The sequence below is a fragment of the Suncus etruscus genome, chromosome 7, assembly GCF_024139225.1.
Source record: "Suncus etruscus isolate mSunEtr1 chromosome 7, mSunEtr1.pri.cur, whole genome shotgun sequence".
Lineage (NCBI taxonomy): Eukaryota > Metazoa > Chordata > Mammalia > Eulipotyphla > Soricidae > Suncus > Suncus etruscus.
In genome coordinates this window covers 124949538-124962492 of record NC_064854.1, presented here as the reverse complement: position 1 = coordinate 124962492, position 12955 = coordinate 124949538, and the positions used below count along the sequence as shown (strand labels likewise).

General features: G+C 54.8%; 1 protein-coding gene across 1 annotated transcript; it reads left to right on the top strand.

Annotated features, from left to right (window-relative positions):
- Positions 1-1434: 1434 nt before the first annotated feature.
- TWF2 (twinfilin actin binding protein 2) lies at positions 1435-12582 on the top strand. The gene is made up of 9 exons (XM_049776701.1): positions 1435-1534; positions 4983-5060; positions 9341-9519; positions 9816-9911; positions 10078-10182; positions 10277-10402; positions 11011-11161; positions 11272-11393; positions 12062-12582. Exons 1-9 carry the CDS (start codon positions 1510-1512, stop codon positions 12227-12229), a joined length of 1050 nt encoding a protein of 349 aa, XP_049632658.1. The 5' UTR covers positions 1435-1509; the 3' UTR covers positions 12230-12582.
- The last annotated feature ends 373 nt before the right edge of the window (positions 12583-12955 follow it).

Here is a 12955-nt window from a genome sequence, read left to right as displayed (position 1 = left end):
AGCCTCTGCATCAATGAACTAGAGACAGCACACTTATCTGTAACGGTGCTCATGAGAACGGATTAGATATGTGTAATATGTAATAATTGTGCTAGAAAGACTGTGAGTTTGGGGCTGGAGCTATTATATATATGTCAGGTAAGGTGCTTGCCTCTCATACAGACAAACCGACTTTGATCCTTGGCACCCCATATGGTTCCCTGAGCTAACAGGAGTGATTCCTGAGTACTGCCAAGTGTGGCACCAAAACAACAACAAAATATAGGTTTTATCCAGTGGTGGCACATTTATAGGGATCATGGCAGAGGAGAAACACAGACTCTGAAGCCAACAGAGGATGGGTCAATGCTGCTCAGTCAGGGTAAATGGTGGTAGGGAATGTAAGCTGGCAGCAAACAACAGGCAGACCAGCTACTCCATTATCATCTTTCAGAACCCCTAAACCCTCAATGCATCTTCCCCTTTAATCTTCCCAGCCCATCCCAGGACTGGGTTTGACTCACCCCCAACTCAATCCCAAAGGCCAGAAGTCTTTTTTAGGTTGAAAGCAAGACTGCTGGATAATGGAGACAAAAAACAATTGGGACTCTCCTCACACACACTAATCTCTAGGTCTCCTATCTCCCTCCCTCCCTCCCTCTCTCTCTCTCTCTCTCTCTCTCTCTCTCTCTCTCTCTCTCTCTCTCTATATATATATATATATATATATATATATATATATTTTTTTTTTTTTTTTGCTCTCACTTTTGGCAAAACTTTCCCCCCTCTGCTTTGTTAGGTTTCCACTCAGAATTCCCCCTCATTTGCTTGCTGCCCTGTACATCTGTGTGGAGCCCCAACAGGAGGGCAGAATCTGTGGACCAGGCCCACCTCAAGAAGCCCAGTGCCTCGGAGCTGCTCAGGAAGTCTCTCCTTGGATGCAGAACCAGTCAATCAAATGCAATCTTCCTTCCCATTTAACAAAAGGGAGGACAAAGTGAGTCCCGGTAGGACACCAGAGAGACAGTACAGAGAGCACAGAGACCTCTCCTCGCATGATCCATCCTTGGCATCCCATATAGTCCCTTGAGCACCGCCAGGAATGAATGATTCCTGAGTGCAGAGCCAGCCAGGACTAACCCTTGTGTGGCCCCCAACCCAAACTTTGACTTTGGGATAAGCGCGCACAGACAGATACACATAAGCACGCAAGCCCGGCCGCGCGCGGTCTGGACCACCAAGCTTGGCGCAGGCGCAGTCGCAGGGACGCCTGGACCAGGCGCCCAAAGATGGTCCAAAGATGCTACAAAGATGCTGCGGGATGGAGGCGCGCCGAGTGCGCACGCGCAATCCATCCCGGACGCTCCGGGCCACGCCCACAAGGGGGCGGGACGAGCCGGGGGCGGGTCCTGCGGCACCGCCCGGGAAGCTGCGCGAGGCCGGCAGCCGCCGCCACATCCTCCTCCTCCTCCGGCTGCCAGCGAGCCGCCTTGGGCCTGGGCCGAGCCGAGGTTCCGAGGGCACGGAGCCATGGCGCACCAGACCGGCATCCACGGTGAGGACGGATGGAGAAGAGGGCCTGGGGGGGTGCTGAGGGTCTCCACTTGGGGTGGCACCTCCTCCTCCTCCTTGGGGTCCCAGCCCCTCAATTTCTTTCCTCCTGGCTCTCAACCTGGGAAGCTTCTTTCCTGTTTCCTTAGGGGTGGTGGGTGCATCTGGGATGCCCAAGTGTGCAGAGGTGGGAGTGGGTGTCAGTGCACACCCCCAGTTGGAGTGCAAGGCTCTGTCTGTGTAACCCCAGTGTGTCCCCATCTATGTGTATATCTTGGATGTGGGTGCACCTGGATTGCACAGCTGGGGGGGGTGTGCACGCCCCCATGCGCTTTGGGGTATGGTCCTGCGTGTGCACATCTGGATTTCTGGATTGTGCGTGCCCCCGGGGTCAGTCGTGCATATGCATGCCCTAGGCCAGTGGGTCGGACCCCCTCACATTGCAACCATCTTTAGACTAGTCGTGTTTCATGACCACGTACACACACACACACACACACACACACACACACACACGTCTGTGGGTGTCCGTGCGCACACTCGGGGCGCATGGCAGTGTGCATTTTGTTGCCATGGATGCAGGGACCGGATGTGTCTGTGTTCGACTTATAAGGGTTTGTGGCTGAGTGAGAAATGGGACCTTTGCCTCTGGTTCCTTTCCTCGCTGGGGCCCTCAGCCCAGCTCGGAAGTGGAGAACCCGCAGGATGGGGGTCCACAAAGTGGGGTGAGGGTTGCCCACCTGACCTTGACTTCCCATCCATCCCTGTTGTCCATTCCCACTCTCATCTCCTGAATCAGCTCCAGACAGGGTTCGGAAGTTCCAGCTCTTGGAGAGTGTGCTGAGAAGAGGATCCAGATAGAAAGTGGGGGTCCGGGGTGTTGGTCCTCCAAAACCAGATGGATGCATCTTCCACTCCACCCCAATCCCCAGGCTGGGAGAGAAGCAGTGGCCAGGTACCCCATATCTTGGCCATACCCGGCCTGGAAGGGCTGCTGGCCAGGAGACAGCCCAGAAAGCAAGGCGGTTTGGCCTTCAGCCACTCCTCACACCACACCCGGATCCCCGCCCAGGGCCAGCTCCATCGACCCTGCTGACCGCCTGGAACTCAGCTTGTGGTTGTGGGTGGCATTGTGGCTTGCGAGCTGGATCGCTCTGAGAGGCGCCCTGGGATGTGCACCTGCCCCCCAGGCCATAGAAACCTGGGTGTCTTCTGGGTCTGAATTCACTTGGTCCTAGGAGGATCTGGAGGGGCAGCTTCATGACTCAGCTTGGCCTGCCCCTTCCTTCCCCTTTGTCCAGTCATTGCAGCTGCTTCTAACCAGGGCCTGACAGAAATGGGGCTTCCTCCCCTATTCTGTGCAGACCTTGCCATACTTCCTGTATGGTATGGTGAGGCAGGCCTGCCTTGCACCAAGGAGCCCTGTTTGCATCTCTTCCTGCCTATGAGCAGCCCCTCTTCCCATTTCTGGTCCTGAGGAGGAGGCAGGAGAGCTCACTGGACATCTGGGGGCCACCTTACCCTGACCAGAGAATGAGTTTGTTGATGACCTCGAGCTGGGCAAAGGAGGGACCGGTAATCTGAAGCTCGTGAGGTGGGAGGCATGAATTTTTGATGCTGAAGGCTCAGGTGTCCCAGGCTTGGCCTCTGGATTATTGATGGGGGCTGAGGGAGCTATGGCAGTGGGGGCTTAGGGAGGGCAGCTCTCTCCTGCCAGCGTGTCTCTTTGCCCTGGTAATCCTAGAAGGGGCGTGCCAGCCACTGGGAGATGGTGTCTTCGTCTTTCCCTCCGAAGGGTCTGAGCGGGCCAAAGGGACAGCTCGGTGCAGCTGCCTGTGTCAGCTCAGAGACAGAACCTGAGGTTGAGGCAAGCCAAGAGCACCTTCCTCTTGCCTAGCAATTTCCTCCCACCCTATTTACTCACCCACTTCTGCAGTTGCCCATATAGGTTCCACCTTGTGGAAGAGCTCCCAGTGCAATGAGGTCAAGGGTCACAAGAGGAGAGCCCCAGAGTCTCTAGACTATTTCTTGAGGAACTACTAGGGTCTGTTCACTGACAGGTGCTGTGAGCTCCTGGAGCCGCTGCTTAGAAGTCTTAGGGTTAGTGGGCAGTGTGAAGACTCAGGGTCACCCGGAACAGGGTCCCCTGAGGACATGCTCTCTGCCCCCCCATGGGTTTGACTCACCTCCCTCCCCCCCATCTGTCTGAACCCTATAATTAGTCTCTGACCTCAGCCCTCCAGCTGTGTTCCCACTGGATCCCCCTGATCCCTGGGCTGCTGCAAGGTCATGCTGCCCTAGGCCTTGGGGCACCCAGAGACCCAAGGAGGGCCTTTCTGCACCCAGGTGTGGGTTTCCACCCCCGAATCACCACGGGGTCAGTGACTTCCTGTAGCTGCCCAGCTTTGATCATGAACACTCTCTCTGTATCTGGGTTCTAGGTCATTGGTGTTGCTTTCTAGCTTCTTGACCCAGGAACCTAGACAGGTCTGCTTGGGAAGGGGGGCTTAGTTCCACTTAGACCCACTCCTCCTTCAAGAAGACCTCCAGATTGGGAGACTGGAGATTTGCACCTCCCAGGCACCTCCCAGTTTGTAGACTGGGGCCAGAAGAGCATGCAGATGTGCCAGCAAGGCCAGTGTGGTTCTGCAGAAACCTGTACAACCTCTTGTCTATACACCCTTTACCCCAGCTCTACATTTGCCTATGTGTTTGCTATTCCCCGGGGATTGTGTGTGTGTGTGTGTGTGTGTATGTGTATGTGTATAAACATGTGTGTCCATTTGTCTTTGACCAGCAGCATCATTGTTTTTATTTATTTTGGTTTGTGAAACACATTCAGTGATGCTCAGGCATCAGTGCTGCCTGTACTTGGGGACCAAGTGACATCAGGAAGTCAACCTGGGGTGCCAACAGGCAAAGCCTACACTCCAGCCGACTGCAGCCACAGCTTCTCCTCCAACTTCTGAGTGTCTGTGTTTGCATTTCTGCTTCCTTCACAGTCCCTCATAGATTGGAACTAAGTTGGGACCTGTTGGCCCATCTGCCACGTGGCTTGTGTGTGGTACTTGTTTATGTTTGTGCATGTACCACACAGGAGAGTTTTAGTTCATGTGTTCCTTCGTCTGTGGAAATGATTGTGCTGGGAGTGCTCAGGCCAGCCCAGTCCTGGGTCAGGGGACAATGGTGGAGGGGTTGGGAGCTTTCACTCTGATTGGCCAGTGCAGAGTGCGTTCTCTTTGTGGGGGCTCCCTGTCCCCAGCCACCCGCCTGCCTGCCACTTTTGCTGGCTAAATTTGGGACATGTGTTCATCGGCGTCTCAGGTTCCTGGTCACATGGGAGACTGTATTTAACTTGCCTCCCAGCGTGGCCCCCAGTCCTTGCAGGACGCAGCAGGCCCAAGTGCCTCCTACCATCTGCTCGCTCACCACCATGTTTCTTGTTCTCGTAGCCACTGAGGAGCTGAAGGAGTTCTTTGCCAAGGCCCGGGCTGGCTCCATCCGACTCATCAAAGTCGTCATAGAGGACGGTGAGTGCCTATTGGAAAGGTGGGCTTATTGGTGACCAGCTCCCCAGCTTTTCCCTCTCAGAATTGGGGTGCCTTGTAGAGAGTGTTGGGGTTGGCCTAGTCTTTGCCCTGTTATACAAAACCAGAAAGTAACTTGGTAAAGGTGCCCCACCCCAGGGTCTGCCCCACCTCCCTCTTGGGCTGTTAGATGGGTGTGGAGGGGACAGCACTGCTTAGTGCTAGTGCTTTTCTGTCCCTGTGCTCCGCTTCTGACCTTGCTGCTGACTAAAGGGAGCTTAAGAAATTGGTGTTGGGCCGGGAAGGTGGCGCTAGAGGTAAGGTGTCTGCCTTACAAGCGCTAGCCAAGGAACGGACTGCAGTTCGATCCCCCGGCGTCCCATATGGTCCCCCCAAGCCAGGGGCGATTTCTGAGCACATAGCCAGGAGTAACCCCTGAGCGTCAAACGGGTGTGGCCCAAAAACCAAAAAAAAAAGAAAAAAAAAAAGAAATTGGTGTCAAAATAAATAAATAAATAAATAAAAATTAAAAAAAAAAAGAAATTGGTGTCAGGGACCAGCGAGGTGGCGCTAGAGGTAAGGCGTCTGCCTTGCAAACGCTAGCCAAGGAAAGATCATGACCGCAATTCATCCCTGGAGTCCCATATGGTCCCCCCACGCCAGGGGAAATTTCTGAGCTCTTAGCCAGGAGTAACCCCTGAGCATCAAACGGGTGTGGCCTGAAAAACAGAAAAACAAAACAAAACAAAACAAAACAAAACAAAAAAGAAATTGGTGTCAGGGGCTGGAGAGATAACACGGAGGTAGGGCATTTGCCTTTTATGGTCCCCTGAGCCTGCCAAGAGTGATTTCTTTTTTTTTTTTTTTTTTTTTTTTTTGTGGTTTTTGGGTCACACCTGGCAGTGCTCAGGGGTTACTCCTGGCTCCATGCTCAGAAATTGCTCCTGGCAGGCACGGGGGACCATATGGGACACCGGGATTCGAACTGATGACCTTCTGCATGAAAGGCAAACGCCTTACCTCCATGCTATCTCTCCGGCCCCCAAGAGTGATTTCTGAGCGTAGAGCCAGGATTAACTCCTGAGTGCTGCTGAGTGTGACCCAAAAACCAAAAAAAAAAAAAAAAAAAGAAAGAAAAGAAAATTGGTGTCCCAAAGTGATAGCACACCAGCACAGCATAGGGTGTTTGTCTTGCACGTGGCTGATCCAGAATGGACCTGTATTTGATCCCCGGCATCCCATATGGTCCCCAAGCCTGCCAGGAGCAATTTCTGAGCACAGAGCCAGGAGTTACCCCTGAGCATTGCTGGATGTGGCCCAAAACAACAACAACAACAAAAATTGGTATCATGCCCTGAGGGGTGCCCAAATTGGGAAGGGACTCCTGTCAGCCTTGTTTGAGAGCAGATTGGGAGGAATTCTAGGTGTGAATGGTTTTTGACCTTGTCCTGGGATTAGGTTTCCATGGAGAGAAGTTCTAGAGTGCAAGGCGTGGGATCTGGGTGACCATGAGCAGTGTTGAGGTCTGGGTAGAGGAGAGGAACTGTTCATGGATGCAAAGGGGAGGAGGCTGCCAGACTGGAGATAGGATTGAACCCTCTTAGTCGCCAGGCAGTAGTGGGCCCTTTGGAGGGCTCAAAGCAGAAGTGTGCCTAGACCCAGAATTTCTCCTGAGTCTCAGGACCAACCAGAGCTGCACTGGGCTCTGCCTAGAGTCCCCAAGTTCATATGATTTTGGTGGTTGGGTCAGGGTCACTGTGGGAGGTCATGACTAAGGCTTCTTGGGGTGCAGCCCTCTTCCTCCTGCCCTTAAAAAGACAGACTCATTAGTCTGGTCTCCAGCAGTCCTTGTCGCCTCCCTGACACCTGTCCCTGCAGGTATTGAGCAGGGACCCTCCTGATGGCTTTTCTCCCCTTAGGCATTATGGTTATGCCACGGAGTGCCAAAAGTTCTAACCAACTGTGGCTTGAGCTCTGTATTTTTTTTCTTTTTTAAGCAGTTTATTGATTGATGGATTGGTTTTTGGGCCACACCCGGCAATGCTCAGGGGTTACTTCTAGCTCTGTGCTCAGAAATAGCTCCTGGCAAGCTCGGGGGACCATATGGAATGCCAGGAATTGAACCGGGCCCATCCCGTGTCAGCCGCATGCAAGGCAAGCGCCCTACTGCTGTGCTATATCTCTGGCCCCCTAGTTCTGGATTTTTCATAAATTCTACTCACAGTGTTCAGAGCTTTCTTCTGCCTTTGAACTCAGGAAACACTCCTGGAAGAGTTTTGGAAACCATAGGGGGGTTGGAGGATGGAACCCAGTAAGCCCTCCTAAGACAAGCATCCTACTCTCTATACTATCTCTTCAGCAACCTGAATTCTACTTTTTAAAATCTATTTGATTCAGGGGCCGGAGTGGTAGCACAGTGGTAGGGCATTTGCTTTGCATGTGGCTGACCCAGGACAGATGTGAGTTTGATCCCCAGCATCCCATATGGTCCTCTGGGCCCAGAGCAGTTTCTGAGCTCAGAGCTAGGAGTAACCACTGAGCACAGCTGGGTGTGGCCCAAAACAAACAAACAAAAACCCTAATAAAATCTATTTGATTCATTCATTTATTTTGGGTTTTGGAGTCACACTCAGTGGTACTCAGGGGCTATTCCTAACTCTGCTCTGAGATCATTCCTGATAGTGCCTGGAAGACCATCTGCAGTGCTGGGGACTGAGTTTTCTCTCTTTGGCCTGAAAATTCTGTTTTCTTAGTGATCCCGCCCCCACCCCAGTGGTGCTGGGAGAGGCCCTGGCAGTACTTGGAGTTCACTGTGCTCAGTCCTGGAGGGCTATATCTGGTGGTGCTGGAGGATTTTGCATGTGCTTGGCATATGTCCTCACCCTTGAGCTCTTTTCCTGGCTCCTGAATCCACTCTGTGTAAGAACTCAACCAGCTTGAAAATGTTGGCAGCAAATTCAATAGTGTTGGCAGGATTAGTGGAGTGTTCTCAGATCCGGTCTGCTGATCCCATTGGGCTCTGAACTCGTCAGAATTGAGGCAAGATGGGCCCGAGTCCTGCAGAGAGGTGCTGGGCTTGGGGCTTCCTTGGGCCCCAGACAGCTGAACTTGTTTACTCCAGAAAGCCTAGTAATGCAGGGTGAGGACCCCTTGGCCAGGCAGAGACTTGCCTTTCTTCAGATCTTCCCCAGGTCAAGGCTTCTGCATTTAGAGTGTAGGGGGGTGGTACGTGGTCCAGGTCAATGTTTCTGGGCAGGGGCAAGGGGGCAGTGTGTCTGCCTGAATGCCATGAGCATTGCATATTTGCATAGCCAGGCTGTGGCCTGTGGGCCTCTGCTCCTGCAGGGGGCTACTTTGGTTTTTTGTTTTGTTTTGTTTTGGGGGGTCACTCTCAACAGTGTTCAGGGGTACTTCCTGGCTCTGCGCTCAGAAATCACTCCTGGCAGGCTCTGGGGACCATATGGGATGCTAGAAATCAAACCCAGGTTCGTCCGGGGTCGGCTGTGCAAGGCAAATGCCCTACCACTATGCTATCTCTCAGGCTCCAAGGGGGTCTACTTTGAATTTGTCCCCTTTAGGAGGAACTGCCTGTCAGCACCTACCTCTGTGAGGTCAGGTAGGTGGTGGCTTTCTCCTTTCCCACCTGCTTTTGCTCCTGCAAGAGTAGGTGGCCTGAACCCGGCACTTTCTCCCTCCTGTATGCCCCGAGAAGGCTCTGCTGGGAGTTATGCCAGAGCCTGGCTGAAGAAGGAAGGGAGCAAAAGTCCACATGCTCTGGAATGGGGTGGGTCCGAGTGAGGATCCAGAAATTCGGTGGCCTTGAGAGGGACATGGGAGCTCCTCCAGTGGACAGTCTCAAAGCCCTTTCTATGCGTGTATGTGTGCATTTGTCTGTGATTATGTAGTGTGGGGGGGGTCACCTCTTTTTTTGTTTGTTTTTGGGTCACACCCGACAGTGCTTAGGGGTTACTCCTGACTCTATGCTCAGAAATTGTTCTGGCAGTCTGGGGGGGACCATATGGGATGCCAGGATTCAAACCATCGTCCTTCAGCGTCTAAGGCAAATGCCCTAGTGCTGCTGCGCTATCTCTCTGACCCCAAGGGAACCTCTTAACTGGTGGCTCTATCTCGTTTCTTCACTCATTTGTTGCTTTGCTCATGATACCTCAAACTGGAGAGGAAGGAATTGGGGAGGGGGGCCTGTGGCTGGGATTCAGTAGTCCTGAGTCAGGGGTAGCAATGGGGGACGCCTACAACTCCGCTCACCCGGCCTCTGCCCCCAGAGCAGCTCGTGCTGGGGGCGTCGCGGGAGCCAGTGGGCAGCTGGGACAGAGACTATGACCGCACCGTGCTGCCGCTGCTGGATCCTCAGCAGCCCTGCTACCTTCTCTTCCGCCTGGACTCCAGGAATGCCCAGGGCTTTGAGTGGCTCTTCCTCGCGTGGTCACCTGATAATTCCCCTGTGAGTTCTGAGGACCCTGTCCGTCCCCCCAGCCAAGCTCAGGGAGCAGGGAGGCTGAAGCTGAGCAAAATAACAGGCCCTGCCCCAGACCTGAGTCCCTGAGTGTCCAACAGCTTGTCCAGCTGGCTCAGCCCTGGGCTCTGGGATTTGGGCTGTGGAAGGGTTCCCCCTGCTGTCCTCACTGCCACACTGCATCCACCGCTCAGCGCCGTGCTCCATTCAGATTTGGGGCTCGCCAGGAAGGGGTGACAAGGCTGGAGGGCCCACTGTGCCTCTGGCTCCACCCCACCCCACAGGTGCGACTGAAGATGCTCTACGCGGCCACACGGGCCACAGTGAAGAAGGAGTTTGGGGGTGGCCACATCAAGGATGAGCTCTTTGGGACTGTGAAGGTAGCCCCACCTTACTGACCAACCCCAGGTTGGGCCCCACAGGGTGGGGGTCCCAGAGCCACTGGGTGCCCAGTTGGGGTGAGGGGTGGGTCATCCTGGCCTGGGGAAATCCAGGGGCTCCAAGCTGGGGGGCACCTGCCCATTCACAGCTCTGCCCGCCTGCCAGGACGACCTCTCCTTCGCCGGCTACCAGAAGCACCTGTCATCCTGTGCGGCACCCGCCCCGCTCACCTCCGCTGAGCAAGAGCTGCAGCAGATTCGCATCAATGAGGTGCGCCTGGCAGGGATGGGGGGGGGCAGGCTTTAGGGCAGGCTGGCCATTGGGGGCAGATGAGGGGGTCTTGCTCACTGTCACCCACCCTCAGGTGAAGACGGAGATCAGCGTGGAGAGCAAACACCAGACCCTGCAAGGCCTTGCCTTCCCCCTGCAGCCTGCGGCCCAGCACGCTCTGCAGCAGCTACAGCAGAGGGCTGTCAACTACATCCAGCTGGTGGGCCTGACAGCACACACACAGTCTGTCCTCTGAGTCACCACGTGTGGTCACCGCGGGGGGCTCTGTGCACCCCACGGCCCCCTTCCCGGCCCTGCCTGTGTCTTGTTGGGTGGCCCTGACATGTACTTGCTATGACATGCATAAGCACATGACACAGTGCTCGCCTCTTACCCTGCCCCGCTCGACCCATCGCCAGGCTGTTGGGGCCACGTCCCATCCACGGAATAGGGGTGTTCACTTCGACCCCTGACCCCAAGTCCTGGACTTCCTCTAAGAGGGTCTCTGTGCTGTGGTCTAGGCAAACCCTTTGTAGTAGAGTGATGTCCCCTTTCAAAGCACCTCTCCCTAGAGGCCTCCCCTCTGAAGATGGGCCAGTCCAATGGATGTCCCTCTCTGGGGGTGGGGAGTCACTGCCTTTGCTGTGTAATTCCTCATACAGAACTTCTGGGGGACAGAGTTTATGGCAGGAGGGTCCTGAGAGAGTGGTCCAAGATGGGGGCTTCTTAGTAGGCTCAGCCCTGGCTCCTGTCGCCTCTGCAGGTTTCTACATTGTTTGGCCCCCTGACTTTCCCCTCACTTCTTTCCCTACCCCTATCCCTTTGCAGAAACTGGATCTGGAAAGGGAGACAATTGAGCTAGTGCACACGGAGCCCACAGACGTGGCCCAGTTGCCCTCACGGGTCCCCAAAGATGCCGCCCGCTACCACTTCTTCCTTTACAAGCACACCCATGAGGGGGACCCTCTGGAATCTGTGGGTGAGTGGTCACAGAGGGGCCTCTGATGAGGTCTGCCACATGGAGAACTAGGGCCAGTGGCTCCCCCAGGTTGACTTAGAGGGGGACTCACCCTTCCACATCCCCTACAGTGTTCATCTACTCCATGCCGGGATACAAGTGCAGCATCAGAGAACGAATGCTCTACTCCAGCTGCAAGAGCCGCCTTCTCGACTCTGTGGAGCAGGACTTCCGGCTGGAGATCTCCAAGAAGGTGGGTGCCTGGAGCCCAGGCCTCAGTCTTTCCACCTCCCACAAGGACCTAGGACTTCCTGAAAAGCAATTTTTTGGGGGAGATTTTTGGGTCACACCCAAAAGGGCAGATCCTATTATAACTCTGTTGGACAGAGGCCCGAGGGTTGACACCCGGCAGTGCTCGGGTTATTCCTGGCTCCAGGCTCAGAAATTGCTCCTGGCAGGCACGGGGGACCATATGGAGCAACCAATGACCTCCTGCATGAAAGGCAAATGCCTTACCTCCATGCTATCTCTCCGGCCCAGCCCAACTCTCCTTAACCAGGGTGTGGGAGGCGGGAAGGCCGTCCCATGCATGGTGCATTCCAGAACGGGGATGTCACTGGGACTGGTGTGTGTATGTTTGTGTGTGTGTGTGTGTGTGTGTATCACTGAGACGTGTGTGTGTGTGTGTCTGTGTGTCTGTGTGTCTGTGTGTCTGTGTGTGGCGCTGGAGGGCCGCCCCAGGCATGGTGCATTCCAGGGCGGAGATGTCACTGGGACTGGTGTGTGTGTGTGTGTGTGTGTGTGTGTGTGTGTGTGTGTGTGTGTCACTGAGTCGGCTGAATGCCCTACCCCTGAGCTATCACTCAGTCCCTATGACTGGGACTGGGGATGATCCCCTGTGTGTCCCGCATCCCTGTACAGATTGAGATCGACGATGGGGCAGAGTTGACGGCCGACTTCTTGTACGATGAGGTTCACCCCAAGCAGCAGGCCTTCAAGCAGGCTTTCGCCAAGCCCAAGGGCCCGGGGGGCAAGCGGGGCCACAAGCGCCTCATCCGAGGTCCCGGAGAGAATGGAGACGACAGCTAAGTGGCTGGACTGAGCCATGAGGCGTGTGGACTGTGGGGCCGTGCACCCCCCCCACACACACTCCCACCCACCTCCCTCCTTTGCTCGGATCCCAGGGTAGGGCTGCTTCCAGGTGGGCAGCTTCCAGCAGCCCCTGAACTGGCATATGTGACCTCCTCCTGCAACTCCTCTGTGTCCAGGGCATCTAGGGGCCCTGCCCAGCTGGCTCCCGGGAGTGGGGGAGCCTGGGTTGAGTCTGGCTCCCAGGGGAACAGCTGAGGGGCCCCATCACAGGCCAGAAGCCTTTGGCCACAGGGTGGGGAGGAGACGATTGAATGCTGTATTTTTTAAAGAATAAAATATTTTTAAATCAACACCGGAACTTGACCTTTGACCTCGGGGCCCACCTCTGACTGGCTGTCCATGGAGCTGCCCCTCGCAGTTCAGAAGGGGCTGTCAGACCCTACACTCGGGCTTCCTGTGGATGTCTGGGGGGGCACCAGAGGGGCAACTGTGCACACTGTGGATGCCAACACAGTATCAAAGGTGTGAAGATTTAAAACAGCACAAATTAGGGGATAGGAGAGATAGCATAGAGGTAGGGCATTTGACTTGCATGCAGAAGGATGGTGGTTCAAATCTTGGCATCCCATATGGTCCCCCGAGCCTTCCAGGAGCGATTTCTGAGCGTAGAGCCAGAAGTAACCCCTGAGCACTGCTGGCTGTGACCTAAAAACCAAAAAAAAA